The sequence below is a fragment of the Pezoporus occidentalis genome, unplaced genomic scaffold (genome assembly GCF_034315485.1).
Source record: "Pezoporus occidentalis ecotype Australia unplaced genomic scaffold, CSIRO_AGI_Poc_V1 ctg354, whole genome shotgun sequence".
NCBI lineage: Eukaryota > Metazoa > Chordata > Aves > Psittaciformes > Psittacidae > Pezoporus > Pezoporus occidentalis.
The window spans coordinates 81,486-100,569 of NW_026915527.1; the positions used below are offsets into that span (position 1 = coordinate 81,486).

Consider the following 19,084-nt stretch of genomic DNA (forward strand, 5'->3'; position numbering starts at 1 on the left):
AAGTCTGTTCTTTGCTGAGCTAGGAACACTTCCAAGCTTTGGAGTGGACTAACCTGACTGCAAATGTGTAACACCAAACAAAACCAACCCTCACTTTTCCCAAAGTATTGTACTTCATTTATAAGCACAATATTAGCCTGGATTTGAGCTAATTTCAGTTACTGGCTTTTTATCCGTTACTGGACACCATTCCAGACCTGGGCCACTACTGCTACAGCAGAATAAAGTCTGAATGCACCTGATACATAAACAGTTTTTAACAACTTACATCATGCAGTTAACTCCCCAGAGGAACAGTTCAGATTTTATGACTTGTTTCCACCCAGTTTAGAGTTTTATATGCAACATATTGCTTCAAAGTACTTACGGCAATACTAGCTACATACTGTTGCCTTATTGCTCATATGCTTTATATGTAAATCCATATACAATATGAATTCCAGTTTTGTCTGTGCATAATTTATTCTCTATGAACATTAGTCACTGAGTTTTAATTCGCCCTAAAAGAACACTGTTAAAGCCTACAGGATAACACTGTGGAGACATACCTGATGAGTGACATACCAACTGCAAGTCCCCTTTGAGTTAGTAAGAATCATCTTTTCACAACAGAGAAACGGCTGGCACTGCTCTGTGAGCCATTATGCTTGCAAGCACCAAAGCCAGAAAGCTTCACTACATCATGCAAATCTGCCAGTGTTTCTGCTCTTGATTCTACAGTCCTTAACAAGGTTCTTAAGAGATACTGTAACCAAGAAGATTGTATCACAGGGTTTGCTGGATGGAAATGATTTAAAAATCTGTAATTTTATAATTTTTTTTTTTAAAAAAACACTATTTCACCCTTTTCCCTAGAAAAAAAGACTGAGTATTAATTAAAGTTTGGGAAGGGGAACAAAAACCATAGTTGAGAAAAAAAAATGTTTATAATCCCAAATGTTCAAATTAATTCTCTCTCAATGTTTATTCTAGTAGATGTACGCCTTCAAACTACTTTTGTCAAGGTGCAGGCTGTTTTTACACGACTGGAAAACTGTCATTTTGCAACAGAGCTGCTGTCTACTCCAAATTATATAGCATAGTTCCACTTAATACATATGTATCTATTAGCTAGGCACTACTTAGTCACCAAATTGAACATTTGTAATGGTTCATCATAGGGCAGAAGGTAATGCTATATTTGCAGCTTAACTTTTTTTGCCTATTTGCCACAGCAGGAATGCATATCAGAACTACTTTGGGAATGCCAGTTGCAGCTGACCAAAAACTCACAATGCTCCCAGAAGCATGACAATCAAAGCGCTATTAATCCAAATGGAAGGAAGCACTGAGTTTATGTAAAGCTACAATTATGTCCAATTTGGCAATTAAAGAAATACTGAACTATTTTATGCCTTTAAAACAATACCCAAACGTGCATAATTTTCAGACTAGAAACAGGACGAGTGTGCTGTAACTGATTTTACTGCAGGTGAATGTTTGTTCTCACAGCATGACGGGCTTTGCTAAAAGGACCCTCTATATATACAGGCCTCAGGACAGTTTCAGAGGTGCCACCAGAGAGCAGCAGTATCCCATGAGTCAAATTAAAAAAAAAAACAAAGGCAATGGAGCTGTGCTATGTGACTTGTCTCTGCATTTAAAACAAAACACGCACTGCATGAAGTCTTCAGCAAAGGCATCGCATGAAGCAGCAGAATGAAGACTGTCACAAACTGCAGAATTAAAACCCAGGGCTCAACACATTCTGTTCTGAGCCCAGTGAATATCCTTGCATTTTTCTATTTCTTTCCATTATAGCTCAAATTAAAATGTTTAATTACAAACCTTAAAAGCCTCAAGCAGAAATTGCTAAATCTATGGAAAAGCAAAAAAGCTGTTTCTCTGAAATTCAGGGCTGATTATCTGTGCAGCACTCGGGCCTTAAAGCAACAGGAAGTGCAGACATGCCAGCATGGATCTATAATCTTAAGATAGAAACAAGCTCAAGAAAACAAAAAAACCCTTGATTTTAAATCATAGCATGGTAACTTTGCTCATCATCTTAGACCCATCACATGTAGATAAACAGTTTTCAACACAGAAAGTTAAGTACTAATAAATATCATTAAGAGCCACTCACTTAGAAGTGATTGCCCTCTATCTGCTACAACAACTTGGAAAAGCAGAGGTTTCAGCTTCATTACACCTTCAACCTCAGACTTCACAGAACAGGTTCATGCTTTGCATTTATTAAGATCTTTATTGTTTCTATTAAAGGTCTTTTCTGACAAATTATATAAATTGCCCTAAACACAAACCAAACCTGAATTTACAGATTACTGATTATTTATTTTCTTTTCATTTGCCAGAGATCTAGGATGACAGGTGACTTATTCAACTCCTCTGCTACATTTGTGTTTTATCACTCCAACCAATTTGATTAGCGTCCTGAAAAAGAACAACTGGAAAACTAGTAAGAGTTCCTGTCAACTAGCCCAGGAACTATGAGTGCTTAGCCTCATATAATGCCAGTGGCACTCCACATGCTTAATGTTTATGTATTTCATTTTTAGTGAAATACATTGAAGAGTGATTTTTCTAGATACTGGCACTGATTATTCTGAAAGGTTTTATAAACTTTAGAAGAATCTTAGATGCTGTATCTTGTATCTAACCTTACAGCCTGATGCTTACAAACAGTAGTGTTTAAATAGTACAAACTGCATAAATTGAAAAAGTATTCAGCAGCTGAAGAACTGTATTTTAAACAGCTGCTCTTTTATGTATTACATTTTCTCCACAGCACCCAATAAATGGCTTAATGTATAAACCACTACTTATGCATAGAGTTTATATTTACAGCTTATGTTTTCAAAGGCTGTTCAGATGCAAATCAAAAGGCAGGCATGGATTTGCTCCTACCCCTAGGTTACACAGGTCAAGGGCAGCACAGGGCACGGTTCTGAAAACAAGACTGGGGTTTTGCTTTTGAAAGGTTTGTTATGAGGTATACAAAAATCACAAAAGTTCTGGCTTGTTCTTGTCTACAGCTTGTGGAGGAGGAGGGAAAACGGGGGTAACATTTTGTTTATTAAGTGTAAAGCACAGAGACCAAGACAAAGTATATTGTACACGTTTCTGTAGGCAGTAAAGGTAAAACACCTTTATTTCAGAAAGCCATATTTGTACTTCAAAGGAAAAGTTAAGCTGAAGCGTTAAAATTAGTACTATACTTATGACCCATCTGTAGTATAGTAATTTACTGTTATGAATTATCATAGCTTCCTATGAAGTAGGTTTTATCAAAGCATTTGGAAGAGAACCAATCTGTTTCAGACTGCATTTCAGTGGCTCTTCTTTCTGCTTTACTAGGGGCTGATTCTATTGATTCTGTTACTACAAAAAGTCAAGTAAGATTTTTGTTGCCTCAATTTCTGCACCGACAAAAATTCTAGATAGAATATTAAATTGTGATCTTACAGACTTGTGAGTTCCTTAAAAATGTACCTTCTTTTAAGCAACTGATGTTCGTTGCCACATTTTCCAGGTATTTTAATCTCAACTCAGGTATTTTTGAATCAGATAACTGAATTTTGATCAAACAGAAGAACTACAAAAGAACAACACAAAACTTTCTCTAAATTATTCTTCTCAGTCCATTTCCTACGAAACCCTCTCTGATCCAGAGAAATCTTTTCTCCCCACAAATTACAGTTAACCTAACTATAACTATTTTGTTTTTTTCTGGTTTGTTTGCTTTTTTTTTTTTTCCCAGAGCTGTGTGCCCTAAAAGCTGCCTACTTTCTCACACTTATGGGAAAATAATGGAGGATTGGTGAGGAGGACTGTAAACATGCTCGAAGTGACTTGCAGCTGGGTGCAGAAAAACATATACACAATACTATTATTTAGTCTTGTGTGTTTGACAAGTAGAACATCTCCGTTTAGATAACACAGGCCTGTGACAGACTGAAAGGCACCCTATTAAACATGCTTGAGATTCCTGTCCTGCTACCGGAAAGATCAAAGCACAATGGTAAACTACACATGCATGAATCCCTTAAATAGAGGCTAAAACAGGAAGTTCGGTGATCCTCTAACATAGACATGGACCGAGCTCCATGGTTCCAGCATTCCTGCATGTGTGCCTCTGCCCAGGTGTTGCTTCCAGGGATCCCCTCATTGGTGAGGTAATGAAAATAAAACTTTGCATTTCATATGTGGTTTTGTGGCTGTTTCTGCATCCTGCCTGTGCTGGCTAACATGCACTACGTGAGCTAATCTCATAAAGTGGTATTACTGCTCCTTACAATCTGAAGATGCCTAGCAATCACATTTTTACTTGAAGGTCTTATCTCATAAGGCGGTATTTCTTTAATGTTTAGCCAAGTTGCCATACCTTCTGTTGCCTCCCAATTAAACAGCATAAAAAGATTACCAGTCTCATTACTGCTTTGGCTTTGATCTTCTGGTACTCGAGAGGGTGGTGAGGGTGCTTTGCGCTTCATCCTCCGTAGAGAGGAGTTTATGGAAACGGTGTCACTGAGTGGCAGAGAACCTTTCCGTACTAATCCTGGAGGGGCCTAAGAAGGGAGACAAGGGAGAAAGAAGATTATTAGCAATCAAAGAAAAACCATAAAATACCTCCAATAATTATTCTCCAAAACTACTTATAATAAACATTTGGGAAAGAAATAATATATATCTATTACCAAATGTATTATGTTTCTCATCTTAATTCATCCAAGGAATTAAAAAAAATCTAGAGTAATTGAATATATTCACAGAGTTACAAGATACAGCAGCAAAAGAAAATCGGTTGTTACATATGCTATAAAAGACAAGCTTAATTCTTCTATGCCCAAAGGCTATTCTACAAACCCCAAATAATTATTTTCTATAAGTAGCTAAAAATTATTGTGGAAAGAAGATTCAACTATACACCATTGCAATGGTACATCACAGGTCTTCCTTCTCCATTCCTTCAACAGCAGTCCTAATTGGGCTGTGTATGTAATTATAGGATTTTTTTTCCCTACTTCAAATACTTGAATATTTATAAAAGTTTTTTGAATGCCAGTTTTCATACTACTTACTCAAGTTAAATTGTAATAAGCTGTAAAAACTATAAGATGTTAAAAACTAATGCTGTTAAAGTGTAACAATGACCTCATTATTGTAGCAAAAAAAAAAACCAACTTTTTAATTCACAAATAATCAAAACTGTTAAAAAATGGACAAAGGCTGAATACTTCATAGTTTACGATGGAGCAGTCCAATTGCATTCTAAATTGTTAAAAACCAAAACAGAGTATTTTGTTGCACAAAATAAAAACTAAAAAGAAAATTGCTCACAAGGGAAAAGGAAACTGATACAAGATGCCTGTGAAGCAGAGTCTGGTAACTCCTGTTAGATCCTAGTATCATACCTGAGTGAAAGAACGGTATGGGGATAACCATCCTCTGAGCTACCCTGGGCATATTCAGTCATCTATTTTGCCCCATCTCAGTGTCAGGTATGACAGGTCCCTTCAATACTTTACTGCACTATAAGGAGCAACACTGCCCAAAATGTTCACCTAACTCTTCTAGCAATCATATTAATGCCAAAGCAAGAAACCTGAACCTTTTACAGCAAAGCAGGACTCAGATTCCAAGGAGAAAAACAACAAAGCACAAGGTGAAATGTTCTTTTAAGAACATCAGAGGATGCAGGGGCACAGCACTCCACTTCTAATTAAAAATACTTGCATGCTTGAATAGTTTCTAAACAAGTCAGTTTCTAGATTAAAACATCACACAACAAAAAAATCACTTAACGCTTTTATAGTTTCTTATTCACAGTTCCCAAATAATTCTAACAAAAAAAAAATTAGTATTCAGCATCTGAATTGATACAGGAGGGGATGTCAAATCTAATATTTTCCCAAATTAGGCTTTCTTATTGTTAAATCATTTTCCTCCTTGCTGTTGGGCAGTTCTGGTTTTCTCCTCTTTGGTAGCTGCTCTCCAGGCTGCAGCCCCTCCGTTCTGCACAGACACTGTTCTCTGTTCAAAGGTCTGCAACCCTCATCTGCTTCGCACAGGCTCCCTCAGCTGACTTAGCTGGCACCGAGTTCTGTGCATACTCGCTCAGCTAAACAGATGTCACCAGAGTTCCCTCCTGCACAGAAAGAGTATGTGTGTAGGGGGGAAATAATGTTCTCAGCATAAGAGTGCAAATGCTACTGGAAGATTTTTATAAGCCTTTCCACTGCCCTTTGCATCCAAAGAAACAAACGATTTGCAAAGAGAGATTTTGAGAAAGTACTAAATGTTCCAGTTAAGGTTCAAGTGTTGAACAGATTTTCTCAGGAATTATTCAACATATGAATATTAAGAGCTTTCAAATCCTAACAAAGGGTGCAATGTGAGAATAGTACTTTAAACAGATGGAAAAAAATTAAAATAATGTTATTAAGACATATCTGACAAAGTTTTGGAATATACATCTGGGTGTTCGTGCGTCATACCAACTGCCAGTGGTAACCAGTGCGTTATCAGTTACACTTGAATTAAAATTCATGTTAGAATCACTAAAGTAATTAACTGTGCTTATGCAGAAACACCAGCGAACTCTGTCATAATTTCCACAACATATGCAGAAGTTCCACTTTTAACAAACACTGTACACCCTCCTTATCCTGGAACAAGCAGGGATGGGTATGAAGCTTTTTAGCCTCAAATGTGTCCAGGCAAATTTGGAACCAAATCCTGTACCACCCCAAGCAGACACTCATAGAGGCCAGTGCTTCCCAAATTCCAGCCTCTGAAAGCAGTAGCAGGCATGGCGCCTGGCCCTTCTTATTGTTTCAAAAAGCAAAGGCGAGTTAAGTGAGCTACAGTAATTTTGCAGCTGGAATGGAAGAAAAAGGGCAGGGGGGAGGAAGTATTTGGGAAAGAATGTAGTGTAGTGGAACATTTCAGAAAGCGTACCTCAAACCAACGGTCACTGTACACACATTTTCATACCACCACTATCTACCTCTTTTCCTCCATAGTTAACTAGGTCTGTCAAGAAGATATGCAGGCTGGAATATCAAAGAACATTACTAGCCATTTTGCTAGTATTTCTTTCTTCTCTTTGTACAAGTATTCAGGCAAATGTATGTCCAATGATTAATGCACTCAATTTCTATTACATGACCTAAGCTTCCCAAAATACTTTAACTTGGCCAAAGAACTACACAGGAATTAATACACCTCTGACCTACTGGAAAGAAAGGACATACAGAACATGTTTGCAGAAACTCAGCTGGTGTTATTCTGTCCAAACACCCACTATTACTATTCTTTCCTATGATTTACCTATACACTTGCCAGTACAGAAGTAAATACAATAAGGGGACAAGGTTATGCACTTGGTACACTGAAAAGCGGATGCACACAATATTCACCAGCAATTCTGAATCATACCAGACTCCTGTCTAGTGATCTTCATACCAACTTCAGTAAGAGCAAACAGGTCTGAGCGCTATCTTCTCCCAAGTAACCCCGTCTCTGTACAAGAACCTCCCTGATGTTCACAGTGCTCACTGCATCATCGCCCAACTTTGCCAGTAAAGGACTAACCATCAAGTTCCAGGCAACTAAGCCTCTGGCGTAACTTCTTAAGCACAGAACTCGTGCTCACAAATATCTTAACAAAGCTGGTCTGTGACAGTGACTAATCTATCTTTTGAGAAAGGTTATGATTTAGTTGCTTCCCAGCCTTCCCCTATTCCCCCATCGTCTTCCCTTCCTTTTCCAAGGAGGAGACTGGAGAGTCAATTTTCTTTAGGAGTTAGGGTTGTGCAAATAAAAGCAAGCTGTGTTTCTAAATTAATAAGTTTTATCCATAATTTAAAACTGTAAATGTTTTGACTAAAAATCTCCACTTAATTGTTCTACCCAAGCGTAGTTTACATATGCTCCTTTAGCATAACTGAAAAAAGGAGACAATCTCCTTATCCTTGTAAGGAGACAAACAGTCATGGGATAAAATGAAGACATCACAGTCTAGTCTTTATAAATAAAGCATTAGGAAGAAAATCAGCAATGGCATTTTGGACATAATCAAATTCTTTTCTTTTAAAAGAAATTTTCTTTTAAATAAGTGTTAGTATTTGAAAGTTTTATTCACTTCTATGAAAACTGTGAAGATACTGCATTATACAACAGAACTTTGCAAAAACCCTGGAGAGTCCTCTCGACTTGCAAGTTCTAAAACTTGGCTAGTTCTAAACATACTTCTGGTAAGAGCCATCTTGCCCAAAATTAGAACTGACAAATAAAAGATTTCAATATTAGAGACTAACATGCTCATTTCCAATCTGATTTAACATAAACATTTGCTGGACAAACATTATCTATTAATCTTACTCTAATTTTCTGAGTCTTATAGAGAATAGGCAAGTCATGCTATGTAGTAACTTGTAATAGCAAGCCTTAAATCCACTGTACTAATTTACCTCCTAAAAATAGGAATGTGTCTCCAAAAACTAGCTCTTTAATCGCTCTGAAACTGAGGCAGAAAAATTTCAAACCTCATACTAGAATGTAACTGCTCATATAAAGAGAAAGCCGTTCCTTTTTAAGGGAAAAGATGTGGAGAAGCTGTAGGCGGTAAACATTAAAACCCTTTTTCATGCTGTGAGAAGCTGGACTACAATACACTGTGAATTTGAAGAAAGACAACAGTGAATACTCTGTTCCCTTAAAGTTGGCTCATTTCACTGTTGTCTGATGTTACTACTTTGGCATGTTTCTATCAAAACCAGGGAAACAGTTTATCCAGGCAAAGCTGACATTTCACTTTGTCTTCCCTGTTGATGTTACAAAAGAGGTTTGTCCATAATAAGGCACATGCAGAAGGTCATCCTGGTCCATAGAAGAAATAAAGCATGTATCCAGTCTGCCAAATAAACTGAAGGGCAGTCTTCACAACTTAGGCACTCTGAAAAGTAATAGGATTTGCAAGGAAATGCTACTTGTATGGCAAAAGCAAATAAAAAGGAACCCTTGGTGGGGGGAATAGAGTATATTCTAAGTTTTGTAAATTAACTTCATGGGACACTACAATAACAGTGATGCTCCCAGACATGCTGAATAGTTCAGCAAATACACCAATCAGCCTGTTAAGCAACCCGAAAGAGACTTAAATCCCACCAGCAGGACATAGATTTTTCAACAGTGAGGAATATGAGAGACCAAATTCTTATATTGTTTACACTGAAATAATTGTGCTCTAATGTGACATTGTACTTGCCTTATTACAAGTATAAATTGGTCACTTTAAGTTGAGAAAATATTAATTCATGATACAGATGAAAAAATGCTATGCAACCATCAAAACTGATTTTATTCTACAATGCTTACATGCTTCATTCCCAATTCTGTATTTTAGGATGTCAATTCTTGAAATAAAGACCAATTCTTACTTGATGTATTTAAATAGTGCTCAATTTAAAGTTGTAAATCCTGTAAATGACATTTTTCTTTAAATAACATCATTTTACATTGTCCCTTGTCTAACATCTTACTTTCTTTTAGGGGAACTGTCTTTTAATTTACAGTTAAGTGAAACCAGAAGTCTCGATAGCTAGAGACACCTTCTTGTTTATTTTTGAGGCTTCAGTGGAAGCTCTAAAAAACAAGCTTCCAAATCTTCCCCTTGCCAGCATTACTCAAGCAGTGCTTATTCTCACAGCAAAACCAAGTATTTGTTGGTTTGTGTTAGCAGTGGAGTCCTAATATATTTTTTCCTGTTCTCCTAATTATGTGGATACAGTTTTGGGAAATCAAAATTCTGACTCACCCATGAGAAACAGGAAAGTCTAAGTTGGAAGGAATCTTTGGAGATCATTTGCTCCACTTTTCTGTTGAACACAAGGTCTTGCATTAGGTTATTGCAGGAACCTGTCAAGGAATGTTTTGAATATTTCTGATGTGGGAGCTTCTACCACTTCACTTCAGCAACATATTCCAAAGTCCAGTTTTTCCCACAGTGATGAGTTTTCTTCTGTGTCTGAATGGATTTCCCTGAGGCAACTACTTCTTTGTGCCCATTGGTCCTTATTCTGTCACCATGCATCTTTGTACAGAATATACACCTTTACTTTCTTTATAACACCTTCTGGGTATCAGATCCCATCTGAGCTTTCCTTTTGTTAGAACATGTATGTTCTTCAACCTTTAAACATCCTGGTGACCTTCCACTGGACTATTGCCTAGTTTTAATCTCTATTTTGAACTGCAGGAACTAAATCTGGACATAGTACAGCTGTGGCCTAAAAAGTATTGAGATTCAAGGTGGATCACACAGCCAGACCCCAGGCTGTACAGGTGCTTCGGATTACTCCATTCCAGACAGAGAATTTCAGATGCACCTATTTTAAACCTCATGCAATCCCAGCCTGTCACTGCCTCCCTGAATGGTGGCTCTTCTGGTGTACCTGCCTGTATGCCCAATTTGGTGTCAACTTCAAGTTTGTTGAGGGTGCATTCAATTCCATCATTGAGGTTGTTTATAAAGATAAATTTAACAGTATTGGCCACACTACCAACTCCTCAGGAACTCCACCTGACAACCAGTCTCAGTTTGAGCCATTGTCTACCACCATCTGAGCCGTTTAGCCAGTTTTTATCCTACCTTGTGGTTCATTTGTCTAGTTCATAGCTTACACTTTAAACAAAAAATGTTGTGGTAGACTCTGACAAGCACTTTTCTAAAATAAAGATAGATGACCTCATCCTTTATCCTCAGACTTCTGCTTGCCCCTAACTTACAAAAGCCTTTTTTGTTAATCTTGATGACATCTGCTGCTTTGAGCTCCAGGCTTGCTTTTGCATTCCTAACTGCATCTCTGCACATCCAACAAGTATCTCTGTATTTCTTTTAGGGAATTGCTTTGTCCCCTTTCCAGCCCTCACATGCTTCTTTTTGCACTTGACCTCCCTCAGTAGTACATTTAGATGAGACTACTCTTCTGCTTATTCCTTTTCTAAGTAGGGGAATGGACCACTCCTGTACTGCAGGAAGGCTGTCTCTGAAAATGTCTCAGCACTCTTACAAGGACCATATTTCCAAGGAAGTCTCTCATTAGATCCCTCCTAAGAGTTCCCTGATCAAGTTGAGCAACATGTACTATACAGTCCAAATTCTTCCATTAGATGACATTTATTGGAAAATAGATACTAAAAAGACAAAACAGTTTACATGAATTAATAAAATTAAAAGCTCAGAGCAAATATTTGCTCATATTTAAGTCCCAAACTCTGTATTATCTGGTAAATCACTGTGCAATCAAATTGTAATGAAACAGAAGTCATCTTAAAAAACACATGCCAAAGGCGTTCAAGTTCTACGGGAGCTGCACACATAAATACAAAACAGAAAATGCACAAAAAATGTAACTTAATCTGGACTTCTGTCCTTTCTTTGTGGGCTGTTAGACTTTAGTCCAATCACTTTAGATGAATAAGAAATGTCAGCACAAAATAACAAATCTAAGCAATTTTGTTGAGTGACAGATCCTAGCCTAACAGCCATACATTACTGTTAGACATAATAGGATATGAATCATTTAAAGCATGTTGACATTAAGAAATTATTTTCAAAAAAATTTGAATTCAATTAAAAGAAAAACACGATGAGGTAAAAGAAGATCATGATTCCAGCCCCCCCCAGGTTCTTTTTATTAAAATACAGAAAGAAACCTTTGTCTTCTTCAAATGATAAAGCTTTTCAGCAGGACACAGTACACAGATTCAGAACTTCTGTTAAACAGTGCTCTCTTGTGGTTCTGTGCATCAATGAAAGAGTATATGATTGTATAAAGGAAGCCACAGTTTGAAATTTCTTGTCTTTCAGTTTAACTCAAAATTCATCCCCCAGATTTCTATTTGCATTTTATTTTTCTAGCATACCGATATCCTCATTTATTAGATACCACATTTAGGAACTGCATTTAGACACTGTATAAAATAATTTTTAAGGATTATAATGACAATTTAGCCTTGGTCTATTAATTGGAATTACACAACTGATAATATGTCCAATACCAGGAGAATACCTTATGCATCAGTTCTCCCACATTCTTTGGCAGAATTCCTGCATAGCATGGGATATATAGGTTACTTAAATATGCAGCCCACATCTCATAACTTCAATTAAATATATAACTATTGGATTAAAATAAAGACCTTACTTTAACTTCCTGGGAGCATAAGATTGCAAAGACTAGTCCCCAGGATTTCCACCTTTTTTTAGTAAGGAACAAACTTCCCATTATCACATGTAACTAAAGCATCAAACATTATTGGAAATATCAAAACATCAATTACTAGAGACGATAAAGTGAGACAATGTTCTCACATTTAAATATAATACCTATTCATCCACAAGAACAAAAAGGTGCTCACAATACCAACTTATATAAGAAATAGGTTTTACCTTTTCAAAATACTATTTTGAATAGCTCTTTGGATACACAATATAAAGTTTAAAAGGAATGAATCTTCCCATTTCTGTAGTTATTTTCCAACTACGATTTTTAAAAGAAAGTACTAAACTTTTCTTTCCTGTTTATTTCAAGCCTCAGCAGGTATTAACGGGGTTATCAGGATTATGACGTCTAAGCTTCCTGAGAGACGTGAAACAGACATAACTAACCTGTTCATTGCTACCAAGGCTGTTAGATTTCACAATATCAGATGTTGGTCTGACTTGGGCTTGTGCAATTTCCTGGGGAGCACTCTGAGAATTTGGCATAGGTGGTAGAGGAGCTCTCCGTTTCTTCGGCATTTCAGATGGCAGAGTGTTTGAATCATACTGCTTGCTAACAGTGTTAGATCTCGTGATAAACATTGGTCTTGGCTTGCTCATCAGTGGAGTTGCTGGGGCACTGGAAGCCTTGACATGCAGGGTGGGGGAAGAAAACAAAATCCAAGTTACTTATACTCTCTGGAAAATGATCAACAGTGATTGATTGCTCAATATGTATAAGCAAAACTTCTAGAACCATATTCAAAGTTACAGCTTACTTGTTCTCTTTTCTTCTTGCTTCGTTGAAAAAAGCTGAAAAATCCTTTGTTTTCTTTCTCCTTCAGAACATCTAAGTTTTCAGATTGGTAGGAGTCTAAAATAGAACACAGTAATTCTAGACATTATTTACTGCACAGATTATTTCTCCTGCGTTCTTACTATTTCACTGTCTGTCATTTCACATCCTTCATTCTTGAAAGGATATACAAAACACATTGTAAATCACCTGTGTTAATAGCTTTTTCTAAATGCTGCAAACTTAACAGGTTTCCTACCACCCCTGTTCTTCCTTCTTTCTCAGAGCTCAGAATAGCTGAGTTTCAGGTGCTGTTAATACCCCTACCACTTAATCCAGCCTATCCCACCTGTCACATGTTATGGTTCATGTAGAGGAGAAAAAGAGCATCAGCCTGTCCAGCTCTCAATTCAGTTTAAATTCACGGCAAAGTGTGAAGTGGGACAAGTCAGGCACATGCCTGCACATGGTATGGCTCTGGAGAAAGATCACTGAAATACCTGATAGGTGCTGCACAGGTAACATGCATACCTTATACAAGTCCATTGTGGTACCTTGCAGAATTTACTCTCCTTACATTGTCTTCTTCAGGCAGATGATTTGTAAACCTAAAGGCTGTCTCTAATTTTTTACTAGACTTAACTTTGGTAAAGGCATCCCACTGAATGCAAATGCAATGAGGAGAAGAAATAAGAAAGGCCCCTTTGGGGTCTCAGTACAAGTATTAATAAAAACATGACTGCAAATCTAATCCATCAATCCAGAGTAGAACTATACAGAAATCCTTCATATATAGCTGGGTATATCCATTTCTGTATTATCTTTTTAAATATGCATTTATGATAGGACAATTACTCATGTCATAGTTAAGCAGACGTTCTAATAGCAGCAGACTGTAATGTCACATAAGTGCTACAGTTTCACTGCCTATTTCAGTAAATCATACCTTGCAAAGATGGTAAATTTAAATCAGCTGGTGATGTGGCTATAGAAGGACAAAAAGAAAGACAGAAAATGTGAATCTGAATCAAGGATGCAGTTATAAGTTACAAACACAGAAAGTCAAGCTCAATCTTCATCACTTGGAAAATGTAACTAGGTACTTTCCTGAAGTAAAAGGATGTGTATCTTTACTATCTAAATGTTAAAAACCATTTAAGAACTTGAGTCTGAAGACATAAAGCACAGACAGAAATCTTGCAAATAAGGAGAGAGTCTTCACTTATATTTCTGATGGAAAAACAAAAATCAGTATATAGAATAGTTTGCTCTGTAAATTTTGGATTGTAAGGCAGCCCAAACATGGAAAACAAAGAGGAATGTAAAATGCAAATATAATCTGGATAAAATATGAATTTAAATTTTGCTACAAGGCACACCGCACCACTTGCTTTCATAAAGCAAACTCAAAATGTAAAGCTCTGAAGCTGTCTGCAAAACTGAAATGCTGAACTACTTTGTATCAAGAGAATAGTTCCTAGCCAGGCACTGCTGTGTAGAAAGCAGATATGCCCTCATATTCCCTCCCTAGGATTTTTGGCTGTTGATTCAAATGAAGCACACGTCATACTGCTCAAAAGGCAGCTCTGCCAGTCTGTAGATGAAAGCAGTAGCCAGACAACAAACAAGACAATGCACTATGGGCACATGTAGCCCAAGGAGCATGTTTAGGCAAGTTAAAATATGTTGTTTTCCAGTGGGGAAGAGAAAAATATTTCGTGTTTGTTTTCTTCACAGAAAAAAAAAAGACATTTTCGAAATCTCTCACTCTCCTGTTATTCAAGATAACTGGCACTTGCAAATTGAGAGAACTCTTGAAACTGTAAGCACCAAATTATAAGGTTACCATATTAGGTAGAAATGAGGAAAAAAGACAAAAAAAGAGCCCAACAACCCCCCCCAGGTTTTAGATTGGAAAGGAGAACAAGCAAATAGAACAACAGTCAAGAACAAGAGTAAGCCACTATTACTGCATTCTATATGAGTTAAGATTTCCTGTGAGAAATGTCTGAAACAGAGCAAACCACACTGTACAAAGCTTTTACTTGTAGTACAATAAACTCTTCATGAAAAAGACAGGTTTACAAATACTGCTAAAACCAGGCAATAGGAATGTATGTACAAATACAAGGACGTTAGTTAGTTCATTATGCCCTTGTTGGGCCACAATTAAAAAAGAAGATTATTATTCCTTCACAATCTATAAAATTAGCAAATAGCAATCCAATAGACATAAATACCATCAGAATATTCTAACACTTTTGAAATTTTGAATAATTTTAAAACAAAACTATATTTCTCTAATGTTTTTGTACTTTTCAGCTCATCATGATCCTATTATCTTCTTATAAGCTCAGAGAAATACAGTGTTGTTGGTGTTTTGGGGGAAGGAAAGGAAGAGGTCGCTTACAAGTGATGATTTGTACTTAGCTATCTTTACTGGTGCCTAACACATTGTTAGAAAATAAGACCTTTTTATAGCACTTCTCAAACATAAGTACAGATACACTTGTCCCAGTTTCGATTTTAAGGAAGACTAATTAAATATATACTATATGCTAGAAATCAATTTCTTCAAAAGTAAAATTATCCCAACAAAACGTATACCTGATTGAAATATTAAGTAATTATCTTTTCTATAATTTTCTGCAATTCACAGAAGTTATCTTACCTCTACTGATATCCATGGCATATAATTCTCTTAGTCCAAGGTCATTAAGGGATTTTGTCACATCAAGGGGTTCTTGAGACTGGTAATCCTTCAGCAGTAGAGTGTGTGAAGGATCAAACTCACATTTGCTACAGATAACCGGAATGAGTTCTTGAAGGGGTGAATGTGGACTAACTCTTATGACTGTCTTCTGTGTCTTCTTGTAGTTTATCACTACCCTTACTGTTTGCTGGAGAGAAGAAAACTCCAGTAAGTACCACCACAAATTGTGAAACAACTGGCATTTTTATAACAGCCTTATAGCAGTCACAGGAATTCCACTTGTGGCCAACTTCACCAATGTTATTGATTCAACACTACAATTGTGCGATTTCCTGCTACAGAAGAAAAGGGCACATGAAACAGTCTGTTCCTTCTTTAGTATTTGTCATTTGCCTGTCCAGTAGGGCACATTCCAGGAGTGAGATGCTCTACTAGGTTACATTATGGAGCTGTAAAAGTCAGCCAATGAGCCATGGGTGCATGTGCATGTACACAAGTAGGATGAAAGTAAGAGGGCAGCAGAAGAGTTCCCCTGGCCCTTAAGTGCTTTAGATAAATTAAATCCCAGGATTTTTCTCTACAGCAGAACAACAAAGCTAGAAGGAAAGATTGAAGCAACACCCAGAAGTTGCTTTAGTACTTCTAAAACCTCCTGCCTTCTCAAGGGTATATAAAAAAAAACTGTTTAACAACAAAAAAGTACAGTATGTATTAAAGGAAAATGAACATACAATCAGAAGGGCATATATATCACAGCATGACAGATGGTTCAAGTTGTTGATTTTCAGTTTATAGAAGGCTGTATTCAGCCACACTTCATCTGCAGAATTTGTCAAAAGGACGGTAAGGCGTGGGAATTCAAATAATATTCTAATGTTCCCTTCTTTCACAGCAAAGTTGTTTTCTGCAACAAACTGAAGTGTATTTTACCTAGGAGGAGGTTATCAAGAACATGGAGCCAAGCATTTCAAAGGGGTGCATCGTGAGAGGATCAGAGACAACAGGAAATGCTGAAACAAGAGGCTGACCTATGAGCTCAACTTGTTGAATCCAATAGCGATTCTAATTTCTCAACACGCTTTAATTTCAGTTCTCACCTCCGGTATAACTGGAGCAGGTTTCTTCTTATCCATTTGTTTTGGCTTCAAAATCACCTTTTCCACTTCGAGCAGTCCCACTGGTGTGTTAGGTTTGAATTTAATCTGGCTATTTTCTGCTGATAACAACTCTATAGTATAACTTGATGGATTTAAATGATACTGTGCACAGAGAAAAATCAGCAAGTCCATCATGGGCTTCCTGTAAAAGACAAATGGAACTGTCACAACAGACGACAATTAAACAGGCAATAACAAAATGCACTGCTAAACATTTAACCCAAGTCATCCTTTCCCTTCCATGACTAAATAAGTATTGCCAGCCACCAACTTTAAATATCTTCAACATAAAAAAGAGACAAAAAAAAACAGCAATAAAAAAGGCAAAGCAAAAAAAAAAAAAGGAATACACTAAACAGAACATGAAACCAGCTTGCACAGAAGTATGCCATGTGCTTGAGCAAAGGGAGAAATATTTTCTTGTATGAAATGATGCTTTTCCTGAGGTCAGCAGGGACATGTGGATTAGCCACCTCATTTGGTTTTTAATGGGAACTTAGCAGTGGTGATAAATACCCTGCTACTCGTTAAGAACAGTTTCTTTCCAAAGATTGACATTTTTAATATTCATTCTGAGGTTACAAGGTACTTTCTTTTCAGAAATACCAAGCAGGAGCTATTTGGAGGAAACAGGAGAAATCAAGTTTGAGGAAGCCAGCTTTCAAGGAGGTCTTGCATTAGGGATCCCAAAATAAGAGCCAGGTGCTTAATACAGACAGAGGGAAAGAACCTAAATAACAATGTAGAAGCTGAATGCAATTTTATTTTAGAAGCTCTGTGTGATGCAGCAGATGTCCCTTTCACAATGAAGTATGCAAAGCAAATTTTTCATATGTAGTCATGAATTGTGCATCATTGTTCACTCAGTGCTCAATAACATGCAGAGCAGCACATTAAGATAATGCTGAACATTCCCAGTTGCTATTGGAATAAATTTATTAAAGCTGTACTTTAAACAGAAGCATCACAGATGTTTAAATAAACCAAAGGGAAGAACAGTATCCTAACTTTGCATGTTACAGCAACTGAATAAAGTTATAATACTATCAGGTCACTGCAACTGGTCATTCCTCAGTTTGTTGAGTTGGGCAATTATTTGTAAGGAGCATTTCATTTTGATGTTCTCTGTCTCTCCCAGTTACAACTACAAAGAGGGAAATCTATCACCTGCTCTGTCTCACAAGGATATTATGAAAAGAATTTACAAGTTTGTGAAGCAATCAAATGCTATGCTGAAAAGGACACTGAAGTGTCCAAAGGAAAATTAATACAGGGTTTGGCTGGTATGGCTTTATCAGAAATCTTAAATTCTAGATGTAATCTCATAACAGATGCAAGTACTGATAGCATAACCAAATGTGAAAATAGATAGCTTCTACAGAGATCCATCAAGCTACGCAGAATTATAGACAGTATGAAGACAGTTAATACATTTATTAAGTTGGAAGTTAAACCAGACTTTTTATATGATATGGTTCTGTAAAAGAATTAAGAATGACTCAACATTAGAGATTATTGTGAACACTGCTCTTCTACCCCCTTTAACCCTGCAATATCATTCCTGTTTTCATTTAGTCTTAGAGAACAAATGTTTCTTAAGCAAGCTGTCTTCTGATTTCTAGAAGCAAGGCTGGACTACCTGGTGCACACACTGTACTTACAGAAGATGGAAATGGTTTGAAAGCTGACAGATATAGTTATTGCAGGACTGTTACTTCCCATCCACCCCCCACACACACAAGAAAATTTCTCCCTGCTTAAATGTCAGAAGAATACTTGCCTCAGGAGACAAAGGCAGGAGGAACAATAAATAAAAAACATACAGAAATGAGCCACCAAAGAGTCAAAAAAGCAGCTGACGCTCTGAAAAGGTATAGAAGAATGTAATATATTCCCCATGCTTTCATCTAGATGATATATATCAGCCTGAGAAATACCATGCATAGTGCACTGAGCACTGCAGAAAACTAGCTATACCTCCCTTTTCACACAGCTAAACCAGAGTTTATTTCAATTTTACTCTCCTGCTCCAGTTAGAAGAACGAAGAAAAAAACTACTTTATTTCTCGCATTTCTGGCAGAGAACAAGTATACCCATCTTACCCTAATAAGCTGCAAATGCAAATCATGTCATTCCCTCATGCCACTGGCAG

The 19,084-nt window shown here is 37.0% G+C and overlaps 1 protein-coding gene across 5 annotated transcripts in view; it reads right to left on the reverse strand.

Annotated features, from left to right (window-relative positions):
- Positions 1-19,084, reverse strand: part of COBLL1 (cordon-bleu WH2 repeat protein like 1) — an 87,943-nt gene that overhangs the window by 12,515 nt on the left and 56,344 nt on the right. For 4 of the 5 annotated variants that reach the window (XM_062630508.1, XM_062630512.1, XM_062630513.1 and 1 more), the window contains exons 3-8: positions 16,872-17,073; positions 15,733-15,961; positions 14,008-14,046; positions 13,045-13,139; positions 12,674-12,913; positions 4,421-4,565 (exon numbers count right to left, since the gene is read on the reverse strand). In XM_062630508.1, the coding sequence (XP_062486492.1) occupies positions 4,421-4,565; positions 12,674-12,913; positions 13,045-13,139; positions 14,008-14,046; positions 15,733-15,961; positions 16,872-17,073 (950 nt within the window). The remainder of the gene's footprint in view (positions 1-4,420; positions 4,566-12,673; positions 12,914-13,044; positions 13,140-14,007; positions 14,047-15,732; positions 15,962-16,871; positions 17,074-19,084) is intronic. The other variant, XM_062630510.1, reaches the window with a different exon arrangement.